General features: G+C 45.4%; 1 protein-coding gene across 2 annotated transcripts in view; it reads left to right on the top strand.

The window, feature by feature from the left end:
* MDGA2 (MAM domain containing glycosylphosphatidylinositol anchor 2) overlaps positions 1–27,291 on the top strand; it is a 798,087-nt gene that overhangs the window by 736,120 nt on the left and 34,676 nt on the right. For both annotated transcript variants that reach the window (XM_075331178.1, XM_075331177.1), the window contains exons 11-12: positions 21,224–21,401; positions 24,039–24,059. In XM_075331178.1, coding sequence (XP_075187293.1) covers positions 21,224–21,401; positions 24,039–24,059 — 199 coding nt within the window. The remainder of the gene's footprint in view (positions 1–21,223; positions 21,402–24,038; positions 24,060–27,291) is intronic.

Below are 27,291 nucleotides of genomic sequence, written 5' to 3'. Positions count from 1 at the left end.
TCCGCCTGCACTTTTCTCACAAACCTGCATTTTTCCAGGGACACCCTACTCAACACCGTCTACAGACAGCAGCCAGATCTCTGTCCCTCAGATGTGGTCAAATAAAAGGCCACTTACTGCGACCCATGACAAAGCTAAGTGGTTGACTCTATCCCTCTGTAAGCTGTTGGCTACCGAAATGCTGCCTTTACGCGTAGTGGACACACAGGATTTTACAGACCTTATGTCTGTCGCTGTGCCCCAGTACCAGATGCCCAATCACCACTGCTTCTCCAAGAAAAGCATGCCCGCGCTACACCGGCATGTCGCACACAACATCACCACTTCCTTGAGAAAATCTGTGTGCGACAGGGTGCATTTCAACACAGATACTTGGACCAGTAAGCATAGACAGGGTCAGTACATGTCACTGACTGGGCACTGGCAAACTATGGTGAGAGATGGAGAAGGGTCTGCTGTACAAGTCTTGCCGTCCCCACGAGTTGTTTCAATCCTTGTTCTGTATGTAGAAGTTAATACACTGCTTCTGCCTCTTCAACCTCGTGTGGGTCCTCTACCTTTGCGCAAACCCTGTGTGGTCAGGCCACCCTTCCTTGCAACTGCGCACAAGGACTACCACACACCTCCTTACTATGCTGGCAGCAGAGCTCAATGCCATCAGGCGGTCAAAGTTTTACTTTGAAATGTATGGGAAATGTGAGTCACACCGCTATTACAGAGAATAGTAGTCAGGCAGGGTCAAAACATTAATTGAGGAACAGGAACAGAATGGGACGGCCAGGACTTAATCAGAAAACAAGCAGAGGTGAAATGCGTATCGGCCAACAAGGTACATAAACAGCAAGCAGGAAAAGTAGTCAGGTAACAAGCACACAAAATCATAAAACTGAACTGGGGGTAAAATTAACCAGAGGTTCATAGCTATGTCTGGCAGTGGTCTGCAGACAGGATGGGCATAAAAAAGGGTGTGGTGTCTTCCCATTGGTTGTAGCTGAATGATGGTATTTCATCTGTGAGATACCCACCAGCTACATTCAGCCAGAGATTCTGCATCTGTCAAGGTAATGCAGCCCAGTGGGTGAGCATAACCTGCGTCCACCTGCGCCGCTGGCATCGACTACTCTCCCATCATCAGCACTATTCATGAAAGGAACACGTTGTCACCTGGCGACCGGAGTACAAATTGACGGAGCGGACTCCGTTGGTGACTTAACAGCCGTGTGCGGCAATGATGCAAACCTGGCTGCGGGCCATCCTCAGGGCAATGTGACACACGTGCCTTTTATGGCTCACGTGTTGATCCGAATTCTCCAGCAATTTTTAAAACACCATCACGGCCTACATGTCCTTGTGCAGCGGGCACGCTCGCTATGTGCTCACTTCCATCGTGCGCACACAGCAGCTCAACAACTTTCATCACTCCGGAAGTCTTAGGGTCTGGCAGTTAAACGCCGTAAATGCGATGTTCCGACACGCAGGAATTGGAATCTGCACATGTTGCAGCGTGTGTGGCAGCACCGCAGAGCCCTGCTGAAATACGGTAAGACATATAGCCTGGGATAAGTTGATCCAGAGGTGGTGCCTATCACGCTGCTGGAGTGGTGTCAGATCAAGGACCTATGCACCCTGCTACACAGTTTTGAAATGTCGACGAAGATGTTTAGCACTGGCAATGTCATTCTCAGCGTGACAATTCTGGTCATCTACATGATGGAGCACACTGTAATTATTATTCGGAGTCAGGTGTTGGGACAAGAGGAAGGGGAGGAAGTACAGGAGGAGTCATATGCGGAAGGGATAACAAGATCTACGAGGTCCAGATGGTCAGCGGCACCTATGCGGCAGTCATGGTGAGGGAGAGGGATTAACAAGGGCGCATAGTATCAGCAAAAAGTGTTGATGAAAGTGCAGGAGCCCATGAAGAAATGGAGGACGAACTGGCGATGGGCATGGAAGACTCAGCAGATGAGTGAGAGCTTGCTCACATTTCGGTTGTGCGAGGTTGTGGGTAGAGGGCAGAGGAAGGATGCACGATTCTCACCTCTCTGCCACCAACACACCAAGGACTTGGTCCTCGTGGATGCACAAGACACATGAGCGCCTTCTTGCTGCACTACCTACATGACCCTCGGATTGTATGAATTTGAAGTAATCCTGAATACTGGGTTGCCACACTGTTAGATCCCCGGTACAAGACAACATTTGGCGAACTAATTCCTGCCATAGAAATAGACGCACGTATACAGGAGTATCTGCAGAATGTGGTACGCAATCTTAGATCTACTTTTCCACTAAACACCAGTGCTGCACAGAGTGAATCTCAACACTTTGTCATGGATAGGAGGAAATGGTCTTTTACTTGTCCACATCGGAGGGACCGAGGGATGGCTGCTGTGCTGAGATGGCGTTGAGTACGGTGTCCCTGCACAGTTGCACTTTTGGTCATATCCCAAAATGAGTTGAAAAAGGACAGATGCTGTTGGAAAGGGGAACAGGTGTGTTGGAAAGGGGAAAAAAATTTGGGTCCGTGGATTTGGTGGTTAAACAACTGTAACATTTGCTGAAGAAACAACATCTGTTACAGTGGGACTGGCAGATTTGGATAAAGTGGTATATAATCTGTGACCGCTATATAACAAAAATTAATAAGAAAAGAAAGAGAAAGGTATATATCACCTTCAGCAGTCAGTGTCCACCGTGCTCCCAGTTGGAAAAGGAGAGGTTGGCAACTTGAAGGTTTGGTGGAGGATACAGAGCTGTGTGGCTATGAAACTAATAGTAGCCTGAACCGAGTTAGACGCCATTCGGATCTGGAGACTGTGAGCCCTGTTAGCGTCACAGGGTCCACATGCCCACCCAGCCCAGGAACTCCCTGTTAACAACACAGGGGCCATTGAGTACGCTGACCGTGTGCGTAGGGGCCACACCTGTGGACAGCAGGCGCATCAGCAGCAGCAGGCCTGTTAATGCCACTGGGCTGCACAAGCAGGACTGTTAGGACAGGAGCTGGTCTTAACCGTTCTGCGTTACCAACTGTGGTGGTGGCCTGCATCCACCACCCTATCCCTGCCTACCTCTGGCCTAAAGCCGCAATGGGTTCAACACATGGAGGTGTGCTCTTTCGGAGCATAATAGAAGACTGCGCACCTCCTTGTTGGCTCCAGCCCCTTTTATAACCTGGGTCCGCCCCAAACCAGGGTGAACCACAATGCACCTCCTGGAGACAAAAGCAGAGTGACACGTCATGAGTGGCATAACTAGCGTCCTATTTGGAAACGCAACTTCAATGATGACCTCATGGCTGCCATGACCCAAACACCTCACCAGTCATCGTCTGACCATCAATAATGCGGTGACAAGTCATAGGTGTGGGCCTCTGCAAGCCATTTGGGAGGACACCTGATGCCCTGTGGTCTATATGGGACCCCCACATCAGGGCCAGGGCCAAAGAGTTCATTACCGGACCTAGTCTCTGATGCAGGAAGTGCCTGAGCATGCTCAGTAGCATGAAATACAGTCTCTGAAAAAAGACTATCAGCTTTAGCATGGTGTCTAGGCACAAAACAGGACTTAGACCCGGCACAGAATGCAAGCACCTGTGCAAAGAGGCTTTTCACACTTAGTGTGGGAGCATGCGCTGTATCCCGAAATGAAGACTTAGCGTCAGGAATGGCACAGTCAGGCTGAGCATACTCACTAGGCGAAACACTGTAATTATGCTGCAGCTGGGGTACATCGGCACACGCATGCGCACTAGCTGCCTCTCCACACTTAGACGTGGAGGGGAAATTTGTCTTGGAGATGCTGTCTATGAACAGAAGGAAAAGCTAAAGGAAGCCTGACTTTCTATCCCTCCGAATTATGAAATGCAGCAATGAATTCCATGAGTTTGCTATAACATTAGCGTAGCTAAATGTGCATGAGGGTGTGATGTAGAGGTGCTAGAAATAGCTTGTCACCAGTGGGGCACTAATGGAATACAACAGCCAGTTCTATGATGCCACAAAATGGCAGTATTTTGTGCTATCATTATAGCTTATTAAAAACAGAGCACGAGGTTGTCATGCAGAGGTGCTGCACATAGATTTGCAGTAGTGTGAATAGACAAAAGTACAATAGCCACGTTTAGGATACAACTAGGTACACTGAGTGTTTGCTACTATAAATGGCTGAGTTTAAAAAAGTTTGAGTGTGCAATGCAGGCAGACGTGCTGCAAATAACGTTCCAATACTGTGAATTGACAAAAGTACAATAGCCACGTTTAGGATACAACTAGGTACACTGAGTGTTTGCTACTATAAATGGCTGAGTTTAAAAAAGTTTGAGTGTGCAATGCAGGCAGACGTGCTGCAAATAACGTTCCAATACTGTGAATTGACAAAAGTACAATAGCCACGTTTAGGATACAACTAGGTACACTGAGTGTTTGCTACTATAAATGGCTGAGTTTAAAAAAGTTTGAGTGTGCAATGCAGGCAGACGTGCTGCAAATAACGTTCCAATACTGTGAATTGACAAAAGTACAATAGCCACGTTTAGGATACAACTAGGTACACTGAGTGTTTGCTACTATAAATGGCTGAGTTTAAAAAAGTTAGAGTGTGCAATGCAGGCAGACGTGCTGCAAATATCGTTCCAATACTGTGAATTGACAAAAGTACAATAGCCACGTTTAGGATACAACTAGGTACACTGAGTGTTTGCTACTATAAATGGCTGAGTTTAAAAAAGTTTGAGTGTGCAATGCAGGCAGACGTGCTGCAAATAACGTTCCAATACTGTGAATTGACAAAAGTACAATAGCCACGTTTAGGATACAACTAGGTACACTGAGTGTTTGCTACTATAAATGGCTGAGTTTAAAAAAGTTTGAGTGTGCAATGCAGGCAGACGTGCTGCAAATAACGTTCCAATACTGTGAATTGACAAAAGTACAATAGCCACGTTTAGGATACAACTAGGTACACTGAGTGTTTGCTACTATAAATGGCTGAGTTTAAAAAAGTTTGAGTGTGCAATGCAGGCAGACGTGCTGCAAATATCGTTCCAATACTGTGAATTGACAAAAGTACAATAGCCACGTTTAGGATACAACTAGGTACAGTGAGTGTTTGCTAGTATAATGGCTGAGTTTAAAAAAGTTTGAGTGTGCAATGCAGGCAGACGTGCTGCAAATAACGTTCCAATACTGTGAATTGACAAAAGTACAATAGCCACGTTTAGGATACAACTAGGTACAGTGAGTGTTTGCTAGTATAATGGCTGAGTTTAAAAAAGTTAGAGTGTGCAATGCAGGCAGACGTGCTGCAAATAACGTTCCAATACTGTGAATAGACAAAAGTACAATAGCCACGTTTAGGATACAACTAGGTACACTGAGTGTTTGCTACTATAAATGGCTGAGTTTAAAAAAGTTTGAGTGTGCAATGCAGGCAGACGTGCTGCAAATAACGTTCCAATACTCTGAATTGACAAAAGTACAATAGCCACGTTTAGGATACAACTAGGTACACTGAGTGTTTGCTACTATAAATGGCTGAGTTTAAAAAAGTTTGAGTGTGCAATGCAGGCAGACGTGCTGCAAATAACGTTCCAATACTGTGAATTGACAAAAGCACAATAGCCACGTTTAGGATACAACTAGGTACACTGAGTGTTTGCTACTATAAATGGCTGAGTTTAAAAAAGTTTGAGTGTGCAATGCAGGCAGACGTGCTGCAAATAACGTTCCAATACTGTGAATTGACAAAAGTACAATAGCCACGTTTAGGATACAACTAGGTACACTGAGTGTTTGCTACTATAAATGGCTGAGTTTAAAAAAGTTAGAGTGTGCAATGCAGGCAGACGTGCTGCAAATATCGTTCCAATACTGTGAATAGACAAAAGTACAATAGCCACGTTTAGGATACAACTAGGTACACTGAGTGTTTGCTACTATAAATGGCTGAGTTTAAAAAAGTTTGAGTGTGCAATGCAGGCAGACGTGCTGCAAATAACGTTCCAATACTGTGAATTGACAAAAGTACAATAGCCACGTTTAGGATACAACTAGGTACAGTGAGTGTTTGCTAGTATAATGGCTTAGTTAAAATGAGTTTGAGTGTGCAATGCAGGCAGACGCGCTATGCAAATGTCTTTGCACTAGTGGGACTATAGCAAAGTCCAATAGCCACGTATAGGATGCCACTAGGTACACTGAGTGTTTGCTAGTATAATGGCTTGGTTTTAATGAGTTGGAGTGTGCAATGCAGGCAGACGCGCTCTGCAAATGTCTTTGCACTAGTGGGACTATAGCAAAGTCCAATAGCCACGTATAGGATGCCACTAGGTACACTGAGTGTTTGCTAGTATAATGGCTTGGTTAGAATGAGTTGTAGTGTGCAATGCAGGCAGATGTGCTCTGCTAATGTCTTTGCACTAGTGGGACTATAGCAAAGTCCAATAGCCACGTATAGGATGCCACTAGGTACACTGAGTGTTTGCTAGTATAATGGCTTAGTTAAAATGAGTTTGAGTGTGCAATGCAGGCAGACGCGCTATGCAAATGTCTTTGCACTAGTGGGACTATAGCAAAGTCCAATAGCCACGTATAGGATGCCACTAGGTACACTGAGTGTTTGCTAGTCTAATGGCTTGGTTAGAATGAGTTGTAGTGTGCAATGCAGGCAGATGTGCTCTGCTAATGTCTTTGCACTAGTGGGACTATAGCAAAGTCCAATAGCCACGTATAGGATGCCACTAGGTACACTGAGTGTTTGCTAGTATAATGGCTTAGTTAAAATGAGTTTGAGTGTGCAATGCCGGCAGACGCGCTATGCAAATGTCTTTGCACTAGTGGGACTATAGCAAAGTCCAATAGCCACGTATAGGATGCCACTAGGTACACTGAGTGTTTGCTAGTATAATGGCTTGGTTTTAATGAGTTGGAGTGTGCAATGCAGGCAGACGCGCTCTGCAAATGTCTTTGCACTAGTGGGACTATAGCAAAGTCCAATAGCCACGTATAGGATGCCACTAGGTACACTGAGTGTTTGCTAGTATAATGGCTTGGTTAGAATGAGTTGTAGTGTGCAATGCAGGCAGACGCGCTCTGCAAATGTCTTTGCACTAGTGGGACTATAGCAAAGTCCAATAGCCACGTATAGGATGCCACTAGGTACACTGAGTGTTTGCTAGTATAATGGCTTGTTTAGAATGAGTTGTAGTGTGCAATGCAGGCAGACGCGCTCTGCAAATGTCTTTGCACTAGTGGGACTATAGCAAAGTCCAATAGCCACGTATAGGATGCCACTAGGTACACTGAGTGTTTGCTAGTATAATGGCTTAGTTATCAGTTGGAGTGTGCAGAGGACAAGAGGGTACAGTGGCAGGATTGTGGTGCTCTGGGTAGAGGAATGGAAGCCTGCCTTTCTATTCCCTCCTAATGGTGAAATGCAGGTAGGAAATCCCTGACCTGGGCTACACAGACGCTGTTGCTGTTTGCAGGACCTGTCACCTATGGCTCTCTGACCCTGCCGGTTGGAGCCCTTAAAAGGACTGCTATAAAGTGCTCTCCCTAAGCTGTCTAACGCTGTGTATGCAGCGCATACAGCTGTATCGGCTATAGGACTCAGGAAGACGGAGCTGCGACAGTGATGTCTGACACCAAAGACGCAGAAGGCAGATAATGGCGTCCGTGAAGAAAATGTCCGGTTTTATAATGCAGGGACATGTGACATGCAGATCCTATCACACATGCCGTTGCTTCTCTGGCTCAAAGTCCACTTAGCTGTGTGTGTGTCTGGGATTGGCTGACATGCTGGCCCGCCCCACAAGACGCGCGCACTTAGGGAAGGAAGACAAGAAAAAAAAAAAAAAAAAATGGCGATCGCCATTATAGAAACAGCAGTGATCTGAAGGCGCTGTTCACGCACACTATACACTGAAATGTGATAATAGTTTGATTCACAGAGTGACTTACACTATTACAGCAGAAACCAAGCTATGATTTAGCTGTTTTTTGGCTGCTAGAACCGTTCTCGAACGTTTCTAGAACTACCGAGCTTTTGCAAAAAGCTCGAGTTCTAGTTCGATCTAGAACATGCCCCAAAATCACTCGAGCCGCGAACTGGAGAACCACGAACCACGAACCGCGCTCAACTCTACATAGCACGCGTAAATTAGAGTAAAAAATGTATTTAGTCACCTTAAGCGACAGAATTCTGGGCTATAAATGAAACATGACATTGATTTCCCCATGGCCCTTTACTTCCCCAGATAAACGTTTCACATGTGAGATGGAAAAATTTGCATTGATTTATAAAAAGAATTAAAAAAAAATAAGTCCATTCAAGTGTGATTATTAGCACATTGCTTAATAGAACATTATGTACCATATTTTTCGGATTATAAGAAGCACTTTTCCTTCCAAAAATTTGGAAGGAAAATGAGTGGTGCATCTTAAAATCCAAAAATAGGTTACCGGGAGGTGGAGAATTGGCAAGGGGGCTATGCGGGGGGCTGTGCGGGTGGCTGTCTGTGCGACCGACTGTGCAGGTGTCTGGCTGCATCTCTGTGCGGGTCGTGATCACAAAGTGATCACAAAGCTTAAGAAAAACCTGTATATATAATGAAGGCCCTGTGCTGAAACGCGCGTCGGGAGATGACGCCATCCTAGTAAGGAGAAATGTTTACAGGTAAGTCCACATTTTAGTTCTATTTATTTTGATGCACTGTTCATTTACTGTTTGTCTGAACTTTTTAGTAGACTCCTTATGCGAGGTTCTTCTTAAGCTTCTTGGCCACTTTATAAACTTGCATTTGTTTTTGCATGGTTAATATTTATTTACCTTTTGACCTGATCCCTTTCTCCTGTGGATGTGCGCCAACTTGTGTGCTCTCAATATAATTATACCTTATCTCTTTTTTAATTTTTTTTATTATTGAATAAAAAATGATCTTATTAATTATCACTTTGTGAGTTGGTTTTTGAGTGAGTTAGTTATCACAGATGAGTCCCAGCTGGTTCCCCATTAGTAACAAAGTTTCAAACCAACAATTCCAGAGATTAAAAAATACATCTTTATTTAAAAAAAATAATTAAAAAACCATAGTGGTAAATGGAAAATTGGGGAAGGAATGAGTTTACTAAAAATACAACAACTTATAAGTTACGACGCGTTTCGCGCCTCGTGGGTTTTTAATCAATGGATCATCTCTTTATGTAATTTTGTTATCATCTTTCCTTCTACATTTTTTCTTTTTCCTTTATCGTTTTTGAATGATGTAATTTTTTCATTTCTAGGTGTTCTTTATGGGAAATTTGTATCAAATTTTGAGATTACTTTACTGTCGTTTCAATAAATCATAGAACAGAAATCCTGTTGGTCAGTCCCGCTGTGTGAGTGTGAGTCATGTCTAGATAACAGGGATTGTTTTTTCAGAAACACGGACGCTATTTATATCCGAGAGTAAATTATTATCATTGTAAACCTGCTGGGGCCCTAATGGGATTAATTAAAAATACAGATGGTTTTCAGTCTCTTTGTATAAATAGCAAAATCACCACTGTGGGTCATAAAAATGAGACATAAAACACAGGATGAATACAGAATAAAGAGAGAACAGGAGAGCCTGACTGCAAAAATATGATACTAATATAATTAAAAAAATAAGTCAACAACGTAGTAATATCAGTCATATATATTTGTATTCCACATTTCCAATAAACTTTGCCTTAAGTTGCCTCATATCTACTACCGTAGTACTTGTCTGTCTATCCAGTATAAGGACAAAACAATATATAGAAAATAAACCCTTAAAGGGGATGTGTAGCGCTCCAAGGGGCAGGTGGTTAAACTACTCGTTGCCGGGCCGTTGCGGGTCGGGTCAGGAGATGTCACGGATGGCCTTGCCTGGTTCCATTGCCCCGAAGCGTGCAGTAAAAGAAGGGAAAGCGGGGTGTTTGCTGTGACGCCACCTGTGGTATGCGGCCAGGGAGTAGCCGCCACTGCAGAATTCCTCATTGGGGCAGGTGTTATGGCAGCCGGAATGGTGTCACTCCTCGCAGGCGGAGTGGACCCCGGGTGGATAACGAAGGGTTTGGCAGTCCCCTGGGAGTGCCGAAGTACGGGGCGACGATGTCACTAAACAGAGTCTGAGTCGGCAACTGCGGTTCCAGGTTCTTTTACTCACTGATTTAAAGCTGCACCCAGGTTCTGGTCTCTGCCGTCGTGGCCTCTGGTCAATCCTAAGCAAGTAAGGGGCCACCAGCAGTGTTCGAAGAGAAAGAGAGAGAGAGAATCTCATTTTCCTAGGATGTCCCCCCTCAGCAGTTAGGTACCCTGGCTGAGCTCCCGCTCCAAGCCCCTGGCCTTGTACAGTCAAAGAGTTTCAGAGTTGTCAGAACTATGGTCCTGACTCATCTGTCTGATGTGAATGTGTTGTGCCTATTTCTACCCCCAAGTGGAACTCACACCCAGGTGGCTGGCTTCAGTGACCGGGAAAGTCCCATGAATCGTGATGGCCACCCCCCCTATCTACCCTGAGCCAACCCCCCTGTGAGAAGGCACCTAAGCTGTATGTAGAGTGTGAATGTGGAACACCGGTGATTAACCCCCCCTCACCTGAGATGGATACCGCACCTTAACTGAGGTGCAGTACCCTGTGGCGACCAGAGCCTCAGGGGCACCACAGATGTTTCGTTCTTAAACATAATGGTCACAGAGTAGCATAAGAAGTTTAAAAAAAGGTCAAAATTTCCCCCTCAAATCATCAATGGTAAGGGTTTGGCAAGAGACACAGTACAAAGCTCGGAAGACGAAAGATGAGTATAAGTTGTTCTTATTTCCTACATCACTCTGTGAGCATTTCAATTAACTCTAAAGGTAGGGGATAACCCATTTAATAGTTAGTTACTCATTTATCTGAAAAGTCTTCCCCCAACCTAAACAACCCAAACATACATAAAGTACAAAACTAAGGATGGGGCACATGCGAAGAAAAAACAAAGAGCTGTGACATTTATTATGGTCTGGTCTGGTGTGACCAGGAATGAAAGGTAGTGCTGGAAGGGGGAGAAGACAGTTTGTAAATTAGTGGTCTCGGGTACGTATAGATGAAGAGTCTGAGGTTACAAGCAGGGGGTCTTTTTTTTCATGCTCACCTTCTATGATCCGGTGCTGTAGTCAGGGCTGGTGGCAGCGTAAATGCCTTCTGTTTAGCTTCTCTTACTTTGGGGATCCTCTCCCATTCTTCCTTGCAGATCCTCTCCAGTTCCATCAGGTTGGATGGTGAATGTTGGTGGACAGCCATTTTCAGGTCTCTCCAGAGATGCTCAATTGGGTTTAGGTCAGGGCTCTCGCTGGGCCAGTCAAGAATGGTTACAAAGTTGTTCTGAAGCCACTCCTTTGTTATTTTAGCTGTGTGCTTAGGGTCATTGTCTTGTTGGAAGGTGAACCTTCAGCCAAGTCTGAGGTCCAGAACACTCTGGAAGAGGTTTTCTTCCAGGAAATCTTTGTACTTGGCCGCATTAATTTTTCCTTCAATTGTAACCAGTCATCCTGTCCCTGACCCCATAGGCTGCCACCACCATGTTTCACTGTTGGAATTGTATTGGGCAGGTGATGAGCAGTGCCTGGCTTTCTCCACACATACCGCTTGGAATCACCACCAAACAGTTCTACCTTTGTCTCATCAGACCAGGGAATCTTATTTCTCATAGTCTGGGAGTCCTTCATGTGGTTTTTTGAAAACTCTATGCAGGCTTTCATATGTCTTGCACTAAGGAGACAAATTTATCACATTTTGCATCATATACATCGAGTGCAGTGAATTCGTTTGGGATTTGATACTAGGGTCCTGGACCCAATTTTCACTTGCAACATCATCACTATAAGTCTGAGTGCAGACCATCTTTTTCTTACTTGCACTAAGGAGAGGCTTCTGTCGGGCCACTCTGACATAAAGGCCCGACTGGTGGAGGGCTGCAGTGATAGTTGACTTTGTGGAACTTTCTCCCATCTCTCTACTGCATCTCTGTAGCTCAGCCACAGTGATCTTGGGGTTCTTCTTTACCTCTCTCACCAAGGCTCTTCTCCCATAATTACTTAGTTTGGCTGGATGGCCAGGTCTAGGATGAGTTCTGGTGGTACAAACGTCTTCCATTTAGGGATTATGGAGGCCACTGTGCTCTTAGGAACCTTTAGTACTGCAGAAATTCTTTTGTAACCTTGACCAGATCTGTGCCTTGCCACAATTCTGTCTCTGAGCTCCTTGGGCTATTCCTTTGACCTCATGATTCTCATTTGATTTGAAATGCACTGTAAGCTGTGAGGTCTTATATAGTTGTCGCGGGCAGAAAGGGGTTTTTGGGGAACGCCGCTCGCCTGATGGAATCTCTGGCGCTCGGGTCTGGTGCTTCTGCTCCTCTCCTCGGTGGCTCGAGCACGGGGCCGGACCCGGGGGCTCGAGCAGCACCTCCTCGCCCACGAGTGGAAAGGGGGAGGTTTGGTGTTGGGATGTCGGTTGTGACGCCACCCACGGGGTTGTGGTGATGGTGGGCACCACCGCTGCTGGTGACGGGGGATCCCGGGAGCGATGGCGGGGAGCAGCTGAGGTGTTGGCCCCTCCGTGGGTAGGGGCGGTTGGTCCCGGGGCCCCGGTTGGGGGTTTGGATGGATGGATGTTGGTGGGTAGGGGCTAGGTGCAGGTGCTGATGCGGGGAGACAACACGGATGCGGGGCAGCGGTGCAGCGCTGTGCCGGATGGCACTGGTGTACTCATTCAGATAGTCAATGACAGAATCTCTGGTAATCAAACGGCTGGATGGACAGGGCCCACAGTCAGCTGCGGCTTCTTCACTCTCCCTGGACGGGTTGGTGGCGGCTGTCTTTCCCTGCACCTGTGTGTAAGTGTTTGACTCCTATGGCTTCCCACGGGTAGTCCGCTCCCCGGCTTGTACGTGTCGGGAGAGCCCGTTTTGCCCACAGGCGCTGGCCCTTGGATCTCTGGCCATTGGCGGTGGCTCTTATCCGGACGGGTTGGGCTGTTGCCTTCTGACGGGACTTGGGTGGGAATGAACCTCTGAGGTCCAGACCGCAATCAGAGAATTTGACCGTTACGGCGGCTTCCGAGCCTAGTCAGGGTCTGAGTACCCTGTCTTGGTGCTTAGCTTCAATCCGCTCCCCGGTTCGGTACCGGCGGGCCACCGCCCGATCACGGTTCTACGGTTCCGCGGACGTCCACTAACTCCTGCAGACAGCCACCACAGTCTGCCGACCTTGCTGACGGTGCCTGGGCTCCGACCCAGACACTCACTATCTCTCCTTCCACTCTTCTCAACTCCTCCACTCAACTCCAAACTACAACAACTCACTACTTTTCCCGCCTCCAGGCCTGTGAACTCCTTGGTGGGTGGGGCCAACCGCCTGGCTCCGCCCCACCTGGTGTAGACATCAGACCCTGGAGGAGGCAACAAGGGTTTTTGTTTGACGGATGGTCCCTACCAGGGAAGGGGGTTTGTATGTGTGTGGTGGTGTTCTGTGACCCCTGGGGTCCAGGGCGTCACATAGACAGGTGTGCGCCTTTCCAAATCAAGTCCTATCAGTTTAAACACAGCTGGACTCCAATGAAGGAGCAGAACCATCTCAAGGAGGATCACAAGGAAATGGACAACATGTGACTTACATACAGTATGAGTGTCTGAGCAAAGGGGCTGAATACTTTTGACCATGTGATATTTCAGTTTTTCTTGTTTAATAAATTTGCAAAAATTTCTCCATTTCTGTTTTTTTTCTGTCAAGATGGGGTTGGGGTGCAGAGTGTACATTAATGGAAAAAAAGGAACTTTTTTGAATTCACTAAATGGCTGCAATGAAACAAAAAGTGAAAAATTTAAAGGGGTCTAAATACTTTCCGTACCCACTGTAGTATGGGTGTGCCGCCCCCGTGCCAGCAGCCGGTGCTGCTCGGATCCAAGCCTTTAGGGGTGGTAGCTCAAGGGTCTCCGGACCCGGGGTTCTCGCGGACACGCCGAATAAATGGGGGGGGCGTATATGTATGGGCTGGGCCGTATTAAGTTCGTGACGCCACCCACGGTGTGTGGTGAGGTGGGACACCACCGCTGCTGTTACGGGGCACCCGGGGGAGATGTTGTGCAGAAAGTTGTTAACCCCTCCGTGGGCAGGGATGGTGGCCCCGGGACCCGGTTGGTGCGTGCAGGAGATGGCAACCGCAGGGGGTGCTGGTGTACACACAGTTAGTAAAACACACAAGTCTCTGGTAAACCAAGGTGATGGTGACCGGTGCCGCGGCCGGTTGCGTTCTGGTCTCCCAACCGACTGGTGGTCTCTACCCTTTTCCTGCACTGCTGTATGTAAGATGGACTTTCCTTGTTTGAAACTCAGGAGTCCACTCCCGGCTGGATGTGGCCTAAGGAGCCATGCCCGCAGACGCTGGCCCGTGGGATCTATGGGCCCTGGCGGTGACCTCTTATCCCTAATCGGTGGGCTGTTGTCTTCTATGAGGGACTTTGGGTAGGGCAGAACCTCTAGTCCTGGCCTCAATCGGTTAATTAACCAGCTCCAGTTGGTTCTGGTCCTGGCTTCAGGGTCCACATACCCCCCTTTGTGATACGGTTTCCGGGTCGGTTCCCCCTGCCGGTACCGGCGGGCTACAACCCTGTCCCGGTCCACCTCGGTTCCACCGAGCCATCTTCCCGTCTCCTGCTGATGGAGACCACCATCTGCCTCCTAGCCAGTGGCACCAGGGTTCCTACCCTGGTACCGTTCAACTTGGGCTTCACTGCTGGAGCTACCCCTAGCTCCAGCCCACACTCCTCTCCCAACTGAACTACAGACTTCACTGACTTGTTTCTTCACCCTGGGCTGTCTGAAACCCTGGGTGGGTGTGTCCCAACCACCTGGTCACGCCCACTGGTGTGTCTATCTTTCCCTAAGGGAGGTGACTAGGCTTTTCTGGTTGGCTGTGTGTTTCCTATTGAGGGACGGGGTTGTGCAGGGGCCTAACTGTGACTACCTGGTTTTACCAGGGCATCACACGTGTATATATATATACATGCACATATTATATACACACACATCTAATATATAAAGCTGAGTGTATATATGTGTGTGTGTGTGTGTGTGTGTGTGTGTGTGTGTGTGTGTGTATGTATGTCCACTAAAAGAATCTGCACCATCGCATGTACAATCACAAAATTTTGCACAGAAAATCCATTTGACTTAGGGAACGTCATAGACTATGTTTTGAGGGGAAATTTTAACCCTGTGCTTTACAGTTATTCACCAAAAAACTGCCTCCATTAAAGTCAATGGAGCTGGGAGCCACAATGCAGCCAGAAGAATGTTGGAGTGTCACAATGTGCAGCCACACCCTTGAATGTAAAGTTGTCATGTTACAATGTAGCCAGGGAAACAGACAGAGACAAACAGAGAGACAGGGAAAGAGACAAACAGGGAAAGAGACAGATAGGGAAAGAAACAGACAGGGAAAGAGACAGCCAGGGAAAGATAGAGACAGGCAGAGACAGACAGACAGACAGGGAAAGAGACAGACAGGCAAAAAGATAGAGACAGAGAATGAGACAGACAGACACAGAGAGAGAGAGAGAGAGAGAGAGATGTAGACAGAGACTGGCAGAGAGACAGACAGTTACTATCCTGAGCAATGCCAGGTACTACAGCTAGCGCATATATATATATATATATATATATATATATATATATATATATATACATATATATATATATATATATATATATACATATATATATATATATATATATATATATATATATACATATATATATATATATATATATATATAAAAATATATATATGTGTGTGTGTGTGTGCGTGTGCGGGGGGGTAGTATGTATGTGTGTAAGTGGCATAAACAAGAATGGCACAATTACTTGTTTTCTGCATCAAACCCAACTTAATATACATTAAAAATATATGTTTATGACATATTGGTGCCTAAAAAAATTATATTTCATCTGACCAAAAACAAGACCTTATATAGGTACAGCCACATAAAAGATAATATTGGTTTGTGATTGTGAGTTAAATGAATATGAATATAGGAGAACAAAAACATATAAAAATATTCTGTATATTTGACTCAGCAGCCACATTTTCTGGCAGTAAGAGGGATAAATCACTCACTTCTCATTTGTGGAATTATATTCAAAAGTTGCTTCTTTTTCTAAAAAATGACAGAAAATAGATAAATGTGACGTTTCTACTTTAAAATAAAAACATAACAAATGCAGCAAAAAACCATGATGAAAACATTATCTGTATTGAATATACTGCGTTAGTGATAGAAGTTGGCACAGGGAGCCCACTGTGACGCTAGTGCCCATGGGCCCACATAAAACCTGCAGCCATCCCTGCAGATCAGACGTGTTCTTCATATTACAATGTTCTGTGTTTTATCATCATTTTATCTAGATGCCAATGCCAGAAATGACTCTTTTATAGCTGGAGCCACGCTCTGTAAAGTTCTTTGTTCTTTTAGTTACCAAACTTCTCTTCAGAAAGTAACTTTATATTTCGTTTGATCTAAACTTTAACAATTAAAACGATGTAATAATTAATCAGAGTTTTTAATACATTATTTATGGTGTTTTCTCAGTGTTTTACATCTATATTAATAGTTACCTCACCTTCCATCTAATATTCCATATCTATCTACCTTGTAGAGCTCTATCGAATGTCTACCCCCCTATTTATCAGTCTTTGTATGTGTCTGTGGCGCCCCTGGGCTTCAGGCGCCATAGGGAATTGCACCACTTTTCAGGGGTAATATCTATCCCGGGTCAGGAGGGGGTTAACCTGCCGGTGCCTTCACAAAACACACACAAACAACAGCAGGTGCTTACTCACAGGGGGTTGGACCAGGGCAGGCAGGATAGTTAGCCATCACAGAGAATGGGATTTTCCCCATCGCTAGGGCAACTACTGGGGGCAGGCACCACATGGGATAGAAGGAGGCGCAACCAACACACTTTAGACAGAATCTTCCTGGGCACACCTTGGGACAACACCTAGAACTGACAACTGGAGTTAGTGCTCTCTCTTCTCTCTCTTCATGGGCCCATGGCTTGGAGCAGAAGGCTCGGCCTGGGTTCTGGATAGCAACCGAGGGACACTTCACTAAAAGACTTTAACGGGCACTGGCGGTGACCGCCAACTATCTGGGATCGGCTGGAGCCCATCATGGCAGAGGATGGTACTCTGGGGCAGCACCTGAACTCCTTGTGAGTAAAAGACCTGGAACCGCAGCCCCTGTCTCTGCCTCTCCTTTGCTGGCGCCCAGCGCTGCGGCACCAACGGGGACCACTGTCTGTCCTCCATCATCCTACCCGGGGTAACCCCACTCCTCCTGTGGGGAGCAACACCATTCCGGCTGCACTCAACATCTGCCCCAGTGAGAGGCCTTGCAGCAGTGGCCCATCCCTGGCCGTGTACCACAGGTGGCGTCACGATCATCTAATAAACTTTTCTAACTGTCACTGCCACCCTCCAACCCTCCTTTCTGTACGCCTCGGGGCAACGCAACCGGGCCAGGCCACCCCGTGACGATGCAGAGGATCAACACCCCCGGCCCGGCAACGAGTAGGTTAAAACACCTGCCCTGTAGGGCGCTATATTTCAATCACCTACCTACTCCCCGCTTTATTGATCCATCACCTACCTACGCCCCACTCTATTGATCCATCTCCTACCTACACCCCGCTCTATTGATCCATCTCCTACCTACACCCCGCTCTATTGATCCATCACCTACCTACACCCCGCTCTATTGATCCATCACCTACCTACACCCCGCTCTATTGAGCCATCACCTACCTACACCCCGCTCTATTGATCCATCACCTACCTACACCCCGCTCTATTGATCCATCACCTACTTACACCCCGCTCTATTGATCCATCACCTACCTACACCCCGCTTTATTGATCCATCACCTACCTACACCCCGCTCTATTGATCCATCACCTACCTACACCCCGCTCTATTGATCCATCACCTACCTACACCCACCCCGCTCTATTGATCCATCACCTACCTACACCCCGCTCTATTAATCCATCACCTACATACACCTAGCTTTATTGATCCATCACCTACCTACACCCCGCTTTATTGATCCATCACCTACTTACGCCCCACTCTATTGATCCATCCCCTACCTACACCCCGCTCTATTGATCCATCACCTACCTACAACCCACTCTATTGATATATCACCTACCTACACCCCACTCTATTGATCCATCACCTACCTACACCCCACTCTATGATCTATCACCTACATACACCCCACTCTATTGATCTATCACCTACCTACACCCCACTCTATTGATATATCACCTACCTACACCCCACTCTATTGATCCATCCCCTACCTACACCCGCTCTATTGATATATCACCTACCTACACCCCACTCTATTGATCCATCCCCTACCTACACCCGCTCTATTGATCTATCACCTACCTACACCCGCTCTATTGATCCATCCCCTACCTACACCCCACTCTATTGATCCATCCCCTACCTACACCCCACTCTATTGATCCATCCCCTACCTACACCCGCTCTATTGATATATCACCTACCTACACCCCACTCTATTGATCCATCCCCTACCTACACCCGCTCTATTGATCTATCACCTACCTACACCCCACTCTATTGATCTATCACCTACCTACACCCCACTCTATTGATCCATCCCCTACCTACACCCGCTCTATTGATATATCACCTACCTACACCCGCTCTATTGATATATCACCTACCTACACCCCACTCTATTGATTTATCACCTACCTACACTCTGCTCTATTGAACCATCCGAAATGAATAAACCACCTTCCCCCATCCAACTAGAAAACAAAAAGGCAGAATTTATTCCATGCCCAAAGTATATGCTGTTTATACCCCATGCAACCTTTTTTTGCAGAAACAAATTACCGAAAAAATGTAAAAAAAAATTGCCATTTTTGGGAATGTGAATTTTTGGAAAATTCTTGTAGGATTTACAGTAGTTCCATATATTACATATATTCCCTCACCTCTGCTGCAGAGGGCGCTGGTTTAAATTTTTAAATGGATAAATATAGGATAAAGGTTGTACAGGGTAAAGAAAAATGTTCCCAGAAGCAGTGCCCCACCCGTCCTTAATTTGTCCCTATTGTCGAAGTTCTGCCCTATTGCAGTTAATGGAGATGAGCTGTACTATCACATGCCACTTGTGGACTGATGTATAGCTATTGTGGCAAAAAGCGACCATATTGTCTTTATATATTGCAAAACCCCTTTTAAAGTGTACCCTACTATGGAGTGTAAGGTGCCAATCTGTGCCTAGAGGTGTAAAGCTGGTGCTGCTTGTTTTGCAGCTGTCATTAAGAAAGTAATAGAAAAGTTATTTCTTTAAAATGTCTCTGTCTCACAGAGTTTCACAGACTTCACCAGTTCTGTTCAGACTACACATTGTGACACTCACCCGATAACGTCTCTGATGTCTGTGATCTCTGCAGGCAGACGCTGGTGTCAACCTGCTGAGTGCTAATTCAAAGGCAGGCTACCAAGAGTTAATCTCTGCTAGTCTGAATGTTAGTCTTCTTTGATCACATGTTGTGGGGAGCCAATCACATCTGCTCCCCTCCTATATATGCTGGCTAGATGCTTCCACCTATGCCAGCTATGGTTTCTTAGTTTGGAATACCACACCTTCCCAGACTAACTATTTGGTGCGATACCTGTTGTTGTTTGCAGTTGTGGAGTTAACCCTTGTCTATTTATTGCTGCCCTCCTGCTCTTGTTTTTCTCCTGAGTCTCTCTTTGCCTATTCCTATGTGTGCAGTGTGTCAGAGGTTTGGTTTTCTCTTGTTTGTCCTTATCTGTTTACCATCTGACTCCTGCTTCATCCCTCCCTTGGTTGAAGGGGAGTATAAGGGACTGTGCGCACGTTGCGTATTTACATGCGTTTTGAACTGTAGCATAAACGCATGAGTTCTGCGTCCCCAGCAAAGTCTATGAGAAGTCAGCACATACCATGCGCATGTTGCGTTTTAAAACGCAGCATTTTGGATGCCAAATTTTTGACAAAAAATTGATGCGTTCTAAGAACAACATGTCACTTCTTTTGTGCGTTTTGGATGCTTTTTCCTCTCTGTCTATGGGAGAACAAGCATCCAGAACGCATGAATTCTGCATTCAAAACTCAGCGTTTTGGCTACGTTTTTAAACGAACATGCAGTGACAAAACGCTGCGTTTTATTTGTTACGCCAGAACGCAAAGTGTGCACATAGCCTTACAGTAGTATTTTTCATTAGTATAGAAAGGGACAGGACTCCAGCATCTCCACCATTAGGAGTAATCTGGACGATAAGAGACAGCATAGGAGCCTCCCTGTTCTTGCTATACTGAAGTAACATTGTGACAGTCTCCTGCTTGTTGAATCATGATTTGTAATGGAGACTTAAAGGGCGTTGGCCATCGAACAAAAGATAGTCTTAATAAACTTTGTATGAAACCAGAAAGATAAAAATCAAAGTAGTAATACTCTCTTTGACGAATTTTAACAGGTATCTTTCCAATACTAATCTAACTCCTTATGTTTCTACTTCCTAGTTCCATTTTGATACAATGGAAATGACAGGAAATGCCCTCTCAGCCAATGAATGACTAAGGCTAGTCCCCAAGGTGGCTTGTGATTGGCTGTTTAGAGATTGCAGAATATATTCAATGTTTAGAGGCAAAACTAAAATAAAAAAATTAGCAGGAGCCAGGAAGGTGCTAAAATGGGAGCACTGGAAGGTCAATAATGGTATTGCTTCTTTTTTTTCCCACCAATTTTAGGTCTTTATTAATAGTTTTTAGCTACAGGATAACCCCTTCAAGGGATATCAGATGACATAGTCTACATTGATGTATTACCACCACTAGTACAATCTGGTGCCAGTGAGGACAGAACCTCCTTGTTGGCTATAATAGAGTCTTCCAAGAAATTATAAGGGTAATATTGGATTTCGTAACAGCATTTTTCAATGGTGGCCACCTCAAATGAAAAAGCCAGTAAGTTGGAATTATTTGTTTGCAAACCGTGGGCTTGAAGTTAATTGTAGATGTGTGCTCGAAATGTAATGGCAGTCTCGTAATATGAACTGTTAGTAGAGTCTTCCATTTTTGTTTACGACAGGCCGGTCAACAGCGCTGGTGGGAAACGGAGATGTCAGTCGAAGGATTCATTAAAAAAGGAGAGTTAATAACGAATAACTTGACCAAACTTGTCAAGCCAGAGCCCTATGAAATCCGACTCACCCCTATCAACAGATTTGGAGAAGGGGACTCAGCCATCCGAATTATCAAGTACAGCGGTAAGTGTCTGTCCATAACAATGGTTTGGCTTAGTTGGGTGTCGTTAATATCTAACATCCACCCCCTTTACTATTATGCACCATTCCCAGAACCATCGCCTAATCCTGAATGTGCCTTATGATGCCTAAAGTTTAAGGATTATTTCTATCATAGCAAATGTTTCCCCCATTGCTCCCAAAAACGGGAACCAAACCCGAAAAAGGGCTCGAAAATGCAGTGTTAAAATGGAGCAATCTCCTTCACTGTTTTACTTATTGCGCATGAGACTTCTGGAAATAACGAAGTACTTGGCTGAGTTCAGCAGGGCAATAGTCAATCAATGGAGCTGTATTGGCTAGTCTTGAATGAAAAGGTCCAGGGTAGTGGCCAACAGTTCTGTGGCTGACAAACATTATTGGAGCTTGTGTCATGCAACGCATGTGGCAAACACGTTCCAACCACCTGAGGTGTGACGCACAACAAAACACACACCTAAAAAGGCCACAGACAAGTAGGGAACACTGGGGACACAATAACAATAGTGGGCCCTGGGACTAGTGAAAGGGTAGATGGACACCTCCTAACTTCACCTGAGCTGTCCCTACTCACCTAGCCAGTCCCTATACAGTCTCCTCAACAGTCCCTGAGAAACCCTATAGAGATCCTGACTAGTGAGAGGCAGGTGAGGTCCACTTGACCCACCACTGCACTATAGAGACAAGAGGGTAGGGAAGACAAACAGGGGGTACACAAACAAAATGGATAGAATACAACTCCAGGAGAATCCACAGTAGCTCCTTCCACCAAGGCAGCCAGCATGCAAATGGCTTTGTATAGTCAGCAAAGCTTGCTGGTAGACCTGGCTATTAAACCAGAAGGCGATGTGTCAACAAAGCAGCTGCAGCTGACCTCAACTGCAGGAGAACTGCCAGTAAAAAAACTGACATTTAACTACTTCACTACCAAAGAAAGCAAAACCACATTTAAATGCACAGTTCCAGATAGAGATAAGAGGCTCCAGTCCTCGGGCTACCACTAGTCTCCAAAAACAAGGAGATGACCATGATACCTTGTTAGTGTAAGAAGATTCCAAGATGCCAAGCCAAATATGCCAGCCACAAATAGAATGCCACCTGCAAAAGTGAAGGCTGCCCATATCTGGCTGTCATACATTGCCAGACTAGACATTGGAGTAGGATGGCACAAACATTTTGGCTCAAATCTAGTGGCGGCCATTGCTCCTTTCTAAAAAGGCACTTCCAAGCCCTTTATTAGGATTTGTTGGAGGGAGGGGGTCCCTAGCGGTCTAATTTATAGCGACCAGCAAATAGAGAAGTGATATCTTGCTAACATGAGAAGATGGTGCAGAGGCGAGCAGCAGGAGTTTAGAAAACTGTTTGCTCCTCCTACGTCGGTCATCCTCGTGAAGAAGACAGTTAATGTCTGCCATGGTCCATAAATGCAAAACAGTCTTCACCATTAGGAGCTTTCTGTGCATGCACCGGCACGGGAAATGGATGTGCTTGTGTGGCGCACCTGGGCTTTAGGCGCCACAGGGTATTACACCACTTTTCAAGGGTAATATCTACACCGGGTCAGGAGGGGGTCAACCCTTCACAAAACACACACAAACAACAGTAGGTGCTTTCTCACAGGGGGTTGCACTAGGGCAGACAGGATAATTAGCCATCATGAAGCATGGGACTTCCCTATTCGCTAGAACAACCACCGGGGCGGGCACCACATGGGGTAGAAGTAGGTGCAACCAACGCACTCTAGACAAAACCTTCCTGGGCACAGCTTGGGATTACATCTAGCACTGACAACTGGAGTTAGTGTTTCTCTCTCTTCATGGGCCCGTGGCTTGGAGCACAAGGCCCGGCCCAGGTTCCGGATAGCAACCGAGGGACACTTCACTAACAGACTTTCACGGGCACCGGAGCTGACCGCCGACGGGTCCAGGATCGGCTGGAGCCCATCGTGGCAGAGGAGGGTACTCTGGGGCAGCGCCTTAACAACCTGCGTAAAAAGACTTGGAGCCGCAGCCCCTGTCTCTGCCTGTCCTTTACTGGCAATGTCGCCCAGTGCTGCGGCGCCAACGGGGACTACCACCAGCCCCCAGCATCCTCCCCGGGGTAATCCTGCTCCAGTTGCGGGGAGCGACACCGTCCTGGCTGCACCCAGCATCTGCCCCGGTGAGACACCCTGCAGCGGCGGCCCATCCCTGGCAGCGTACCACAGGTGGTGTCACAATCCTAATAGACTTTCCTAACCTCCGACTACTACCTCCATCCTCCCTGTCACCCTCCAACCGTCCTTCCTGTACGCCTCGGGGTAACGGAACCGGGCAGGGCCACCCCATGACGACACAGAGGATCTACACCCCCGGCCCGGCAACAAGTAGATTATAACACCTGCTACACTTGCACTAGATTATGGGAGGGGAAGTAAAGTAGGCGGCAGGCGGGGAGGATACGGAAGACTCAGCTCATTTCCATAACTATTCCAAATAAACCGTTTTTAACAGATTTCTTATATTTTGGGATTTTTTTTTTCAGAATAGTAAAGTCATGAAATTCTTTGTGAATTGCAAAATATGTAATATTACCTCTGAATATTTTGGTCTTATTTTAATGCATTTTTTTCCTTTTTTTCAGCTCCAATAAATCCACATTTACGTAAGTATCCAGAAAATAAATAAAAATGTTGCACCTTTGTGGTCGTCAGTCCTCTCCGGACAGAGCTTCGTATAAGAGATAAAGTACGGGTCCATACACTTCTATGGGCACCATAGTATTACAGCTCTGCACAGCACAGAGCTTATATGGATCAGCAATACAGCCGGGTGCATGACACCGGTGCACTTTGTGAGAGCCGCCATTATTAGTGAGGGCGGAAATGACAAGTTGGCAATGCTAGTAATGGAGAGAGGGTTTGTGTCTTGGAAATTCACCAATTCTCCTTTTTCCACCCATTGGAGAAACAGACATTTGTATTTTTTTCTCTTTTGTTGTTACCTTTTTGCCTTCAAAGAACTATATATTGTTTTAATTTTATTTTTACATCAATATAGCTGTATTAGAGAATTTAAGTGGGATGGGATTAAAAAAACAACCCAAATTGCTGGGTTTTTAAGGATTTATTTAGTGCTAAAATAATTTAGTAATTTTGGTCTACAGGTCAGTACGGATTCAGTAATATCACATTAATCTATAGTTTATTTTTGGTTTTTACCACTTAGATAAAACTAGTAAAAAGTAAATTAAAAAAAAAATAGATTTTATCACCATTTTCAGAAGAGACAAAACAGGATCCACCATTCAAAATGGGTGATGTCACAGCTCACCTCCTCCTCTTACTGCAGAATGACAGATATCACCTCTATACAGTGTCCACCCATATCCTGTCCACCACCATTAACTTGAGAGCGGCAGCAGCTATAGGCATAGAAGTGGTGTCTAGATATAGTCAAGTAGCCATGCGCTATGCAATTAAACCACCTATAGCGCCACCTGGTGGAAAACAACGGAGTTAGCATTTTTATCTCGAAAACGGAACGGGATAGAGAAAAAAAAAAGTGAATTAAAATATTTTAGGGCATCATCAATTCAATACGAATCGACACCTTGCATACAGAACTGCTATGATATGAAACCCATGACCCCCCCAAACATTGAATGCTGGTCACGCATATGGCGCTCATTTAACTTTGATGCTCAAAGCGGCCCCCGTCAGGTGCAATGCACATCTGGACTCTGCACAGCATACTGTATCTTTCAGCACGTTGTGCAATATGGTAGGGGACACGTTTGCACAAGCATCTGTGATACGTCGTCGTAGGTCCTGCAATGTTGGTGGAGGGGTCGCATACACCTGCTGTTTGATGTGACCTCACAGAAAGAAGTCCAGTAGGGTCAGGTCAGGTGAGCGTGGAGGCCACTCCACACAGCCACCATACCCAATGACTTGTAGGGTACAATGACTGTATAATGACTGATAACATTTCTATATACAGTAGATAACACAGGATCAACTATTCACAATAGGTGACGTCACAGCTCACCTCCTCCTCCTTCTGTACAATGACTGATAACACCACTATATACAGTAGATAACACAGGATCCACCAGTCACAATAGGTGACGTCACAGCTCACCTCCTCTTCCTGTACAATGACTGGTAACACCTCTATATATAGTAGATAACACAAGATCCACCATTTAGAATAGGTGATATCACAGTTCACCTCCTCCTCCTGTACAATGACTGGTAACACCTCTATATACAGTAGATAACACAAGAAGATCCACAATTCACTATAGAGGATGTCACAGCTCACCTCCTGCTCCTGTACAATGACTGATAACACCTCTATATACAGTAGATAACACAGGATCCACCATTCCCAATAGATGTCATAGCTCACCTCCTCCTCCTGTACAATTACTGGTAACACCACTATATACAGTAGATAACTCAAGATCCACCATTCACAATAGGTGATGTCACAGCTCACCTCCTCCTTCTATACAATGATTGATAACACCTCTTCATACAGTAGATTTTACAGGATTTATCATTCACAATAGGTGATGTCACAGTTCACCTGCTCCCCCTCCTGTATAATGACTTATAGCACCTATACATACAGTAGAAAACACATGATCCACCATTCAAAATAGGGGATGTTACAGCTCACCTCCTCCTATGCAATGACTGATATCACCTCTATATACAGTACATAATGCAGGATCCACCATTCACAATAGATGTCACAGCTCACCTCCTCCCTCTCCTTGCACAATGACTGATAACACAGGATCAAGATGGCTACCCTCATAATCATGTAGAGAAAATTAAACAAAAAATGTAACAGAAATATTCCCAGAGGCTAAGTATTACTATATGGGTTAATTATGGAAGTATTATGGGTGATTATCACCTCTACACAATAAATACCCTCGGAGATATCACATTCGATGCTATATAAAAGCCTGTGTTAGGTGTGAAGTTCTGTGTGAGAATGTGCGGACGTCAGCCTACAAAGTGTATATCGGCATTTATTGTCCGGGGCTTTTAGTACGAGAACAAAAGTTCACTGTTTGACCCTTGTCGCTACTTTATGAATATCCTCATTTTAAGAAAAATAAAATGATCACTTCTCCTCCTTCCGTATAAAGTTCGCCGTTCTTTCATTACTTGTGTTCCCTCTCGTGAACTTCTCTGCCCTTCGCGCTCACAGAATTTTGGAATGTTTTTTTTTTCCATTAATGCTTTTAGGCTTTTTTATATCCCGGTGCCAGGATCACGGAGAGTTTATTTCGGAACGTGACCGCATCAGCCAAGATCAATTGTTTTAAAAGAAAAAAATATTATAATAATAGAATGCTAATTTATGACTGATTTATTGTTACACTTTTCTAGCTGAGGTCGTGTTCTTGCGATATAATATAAGAAACAGATTAATTTATCCAATCAACCGCTTCCATAGGATTAACGATTGCTCAATAGCACCCCATAATTTCTGGGTTTCAACCATCTTTGTAATCAATAAGGATGTTCATGCAAAGCTGAACCAGCTGTCACCACCCACTCTCTGTATATGTCCAGATATTAAGCGCTCCTGAGTGTACGGAGAGTGCGGGGCACAGAAGATCGAAGGGACAAAATAACGATGAAATATGTAGGACGGAATCATTGAGAAAAATTACATTAGTGTAATGATATTTTCAAGACATGCTAAAAAATGTGGACACTGATTGTGTGAGGTAGCACATTCCAGAAAACTGGTGCAGCGTGAGAAAAGTTTTGGAGGCAGGAATGGGAGTTTTCGATTATAGAGGTTTTTGGTCAGAGATGAGGAGATGTCGGATGGTCCAGCACTTTGGAAAGTAAGTGCAGGCAGAGTTA

This window comes from Anomaloglossus baeobatrachus, chromosome 12 (genome assembly GCF_048569485.1).
Source record: "Anomaloglossus baeobatrachus isolate aAnoBae1 chromosome 12, aAnoBae1.hap1, whole genome shotgun sequence".
Lineage (NCBI taxonomy): Eukaryota > Metazoa > Chordata > Amphibia > Anura > Aromobatidae > Anomaloglossus > Anomaloglossus baeobatrachus.
The sequence above is the reverse complement of the archived record's forward strand: the minus strand, read 5'-3'. Positions and strand labels throughout refer to the sequence as shown.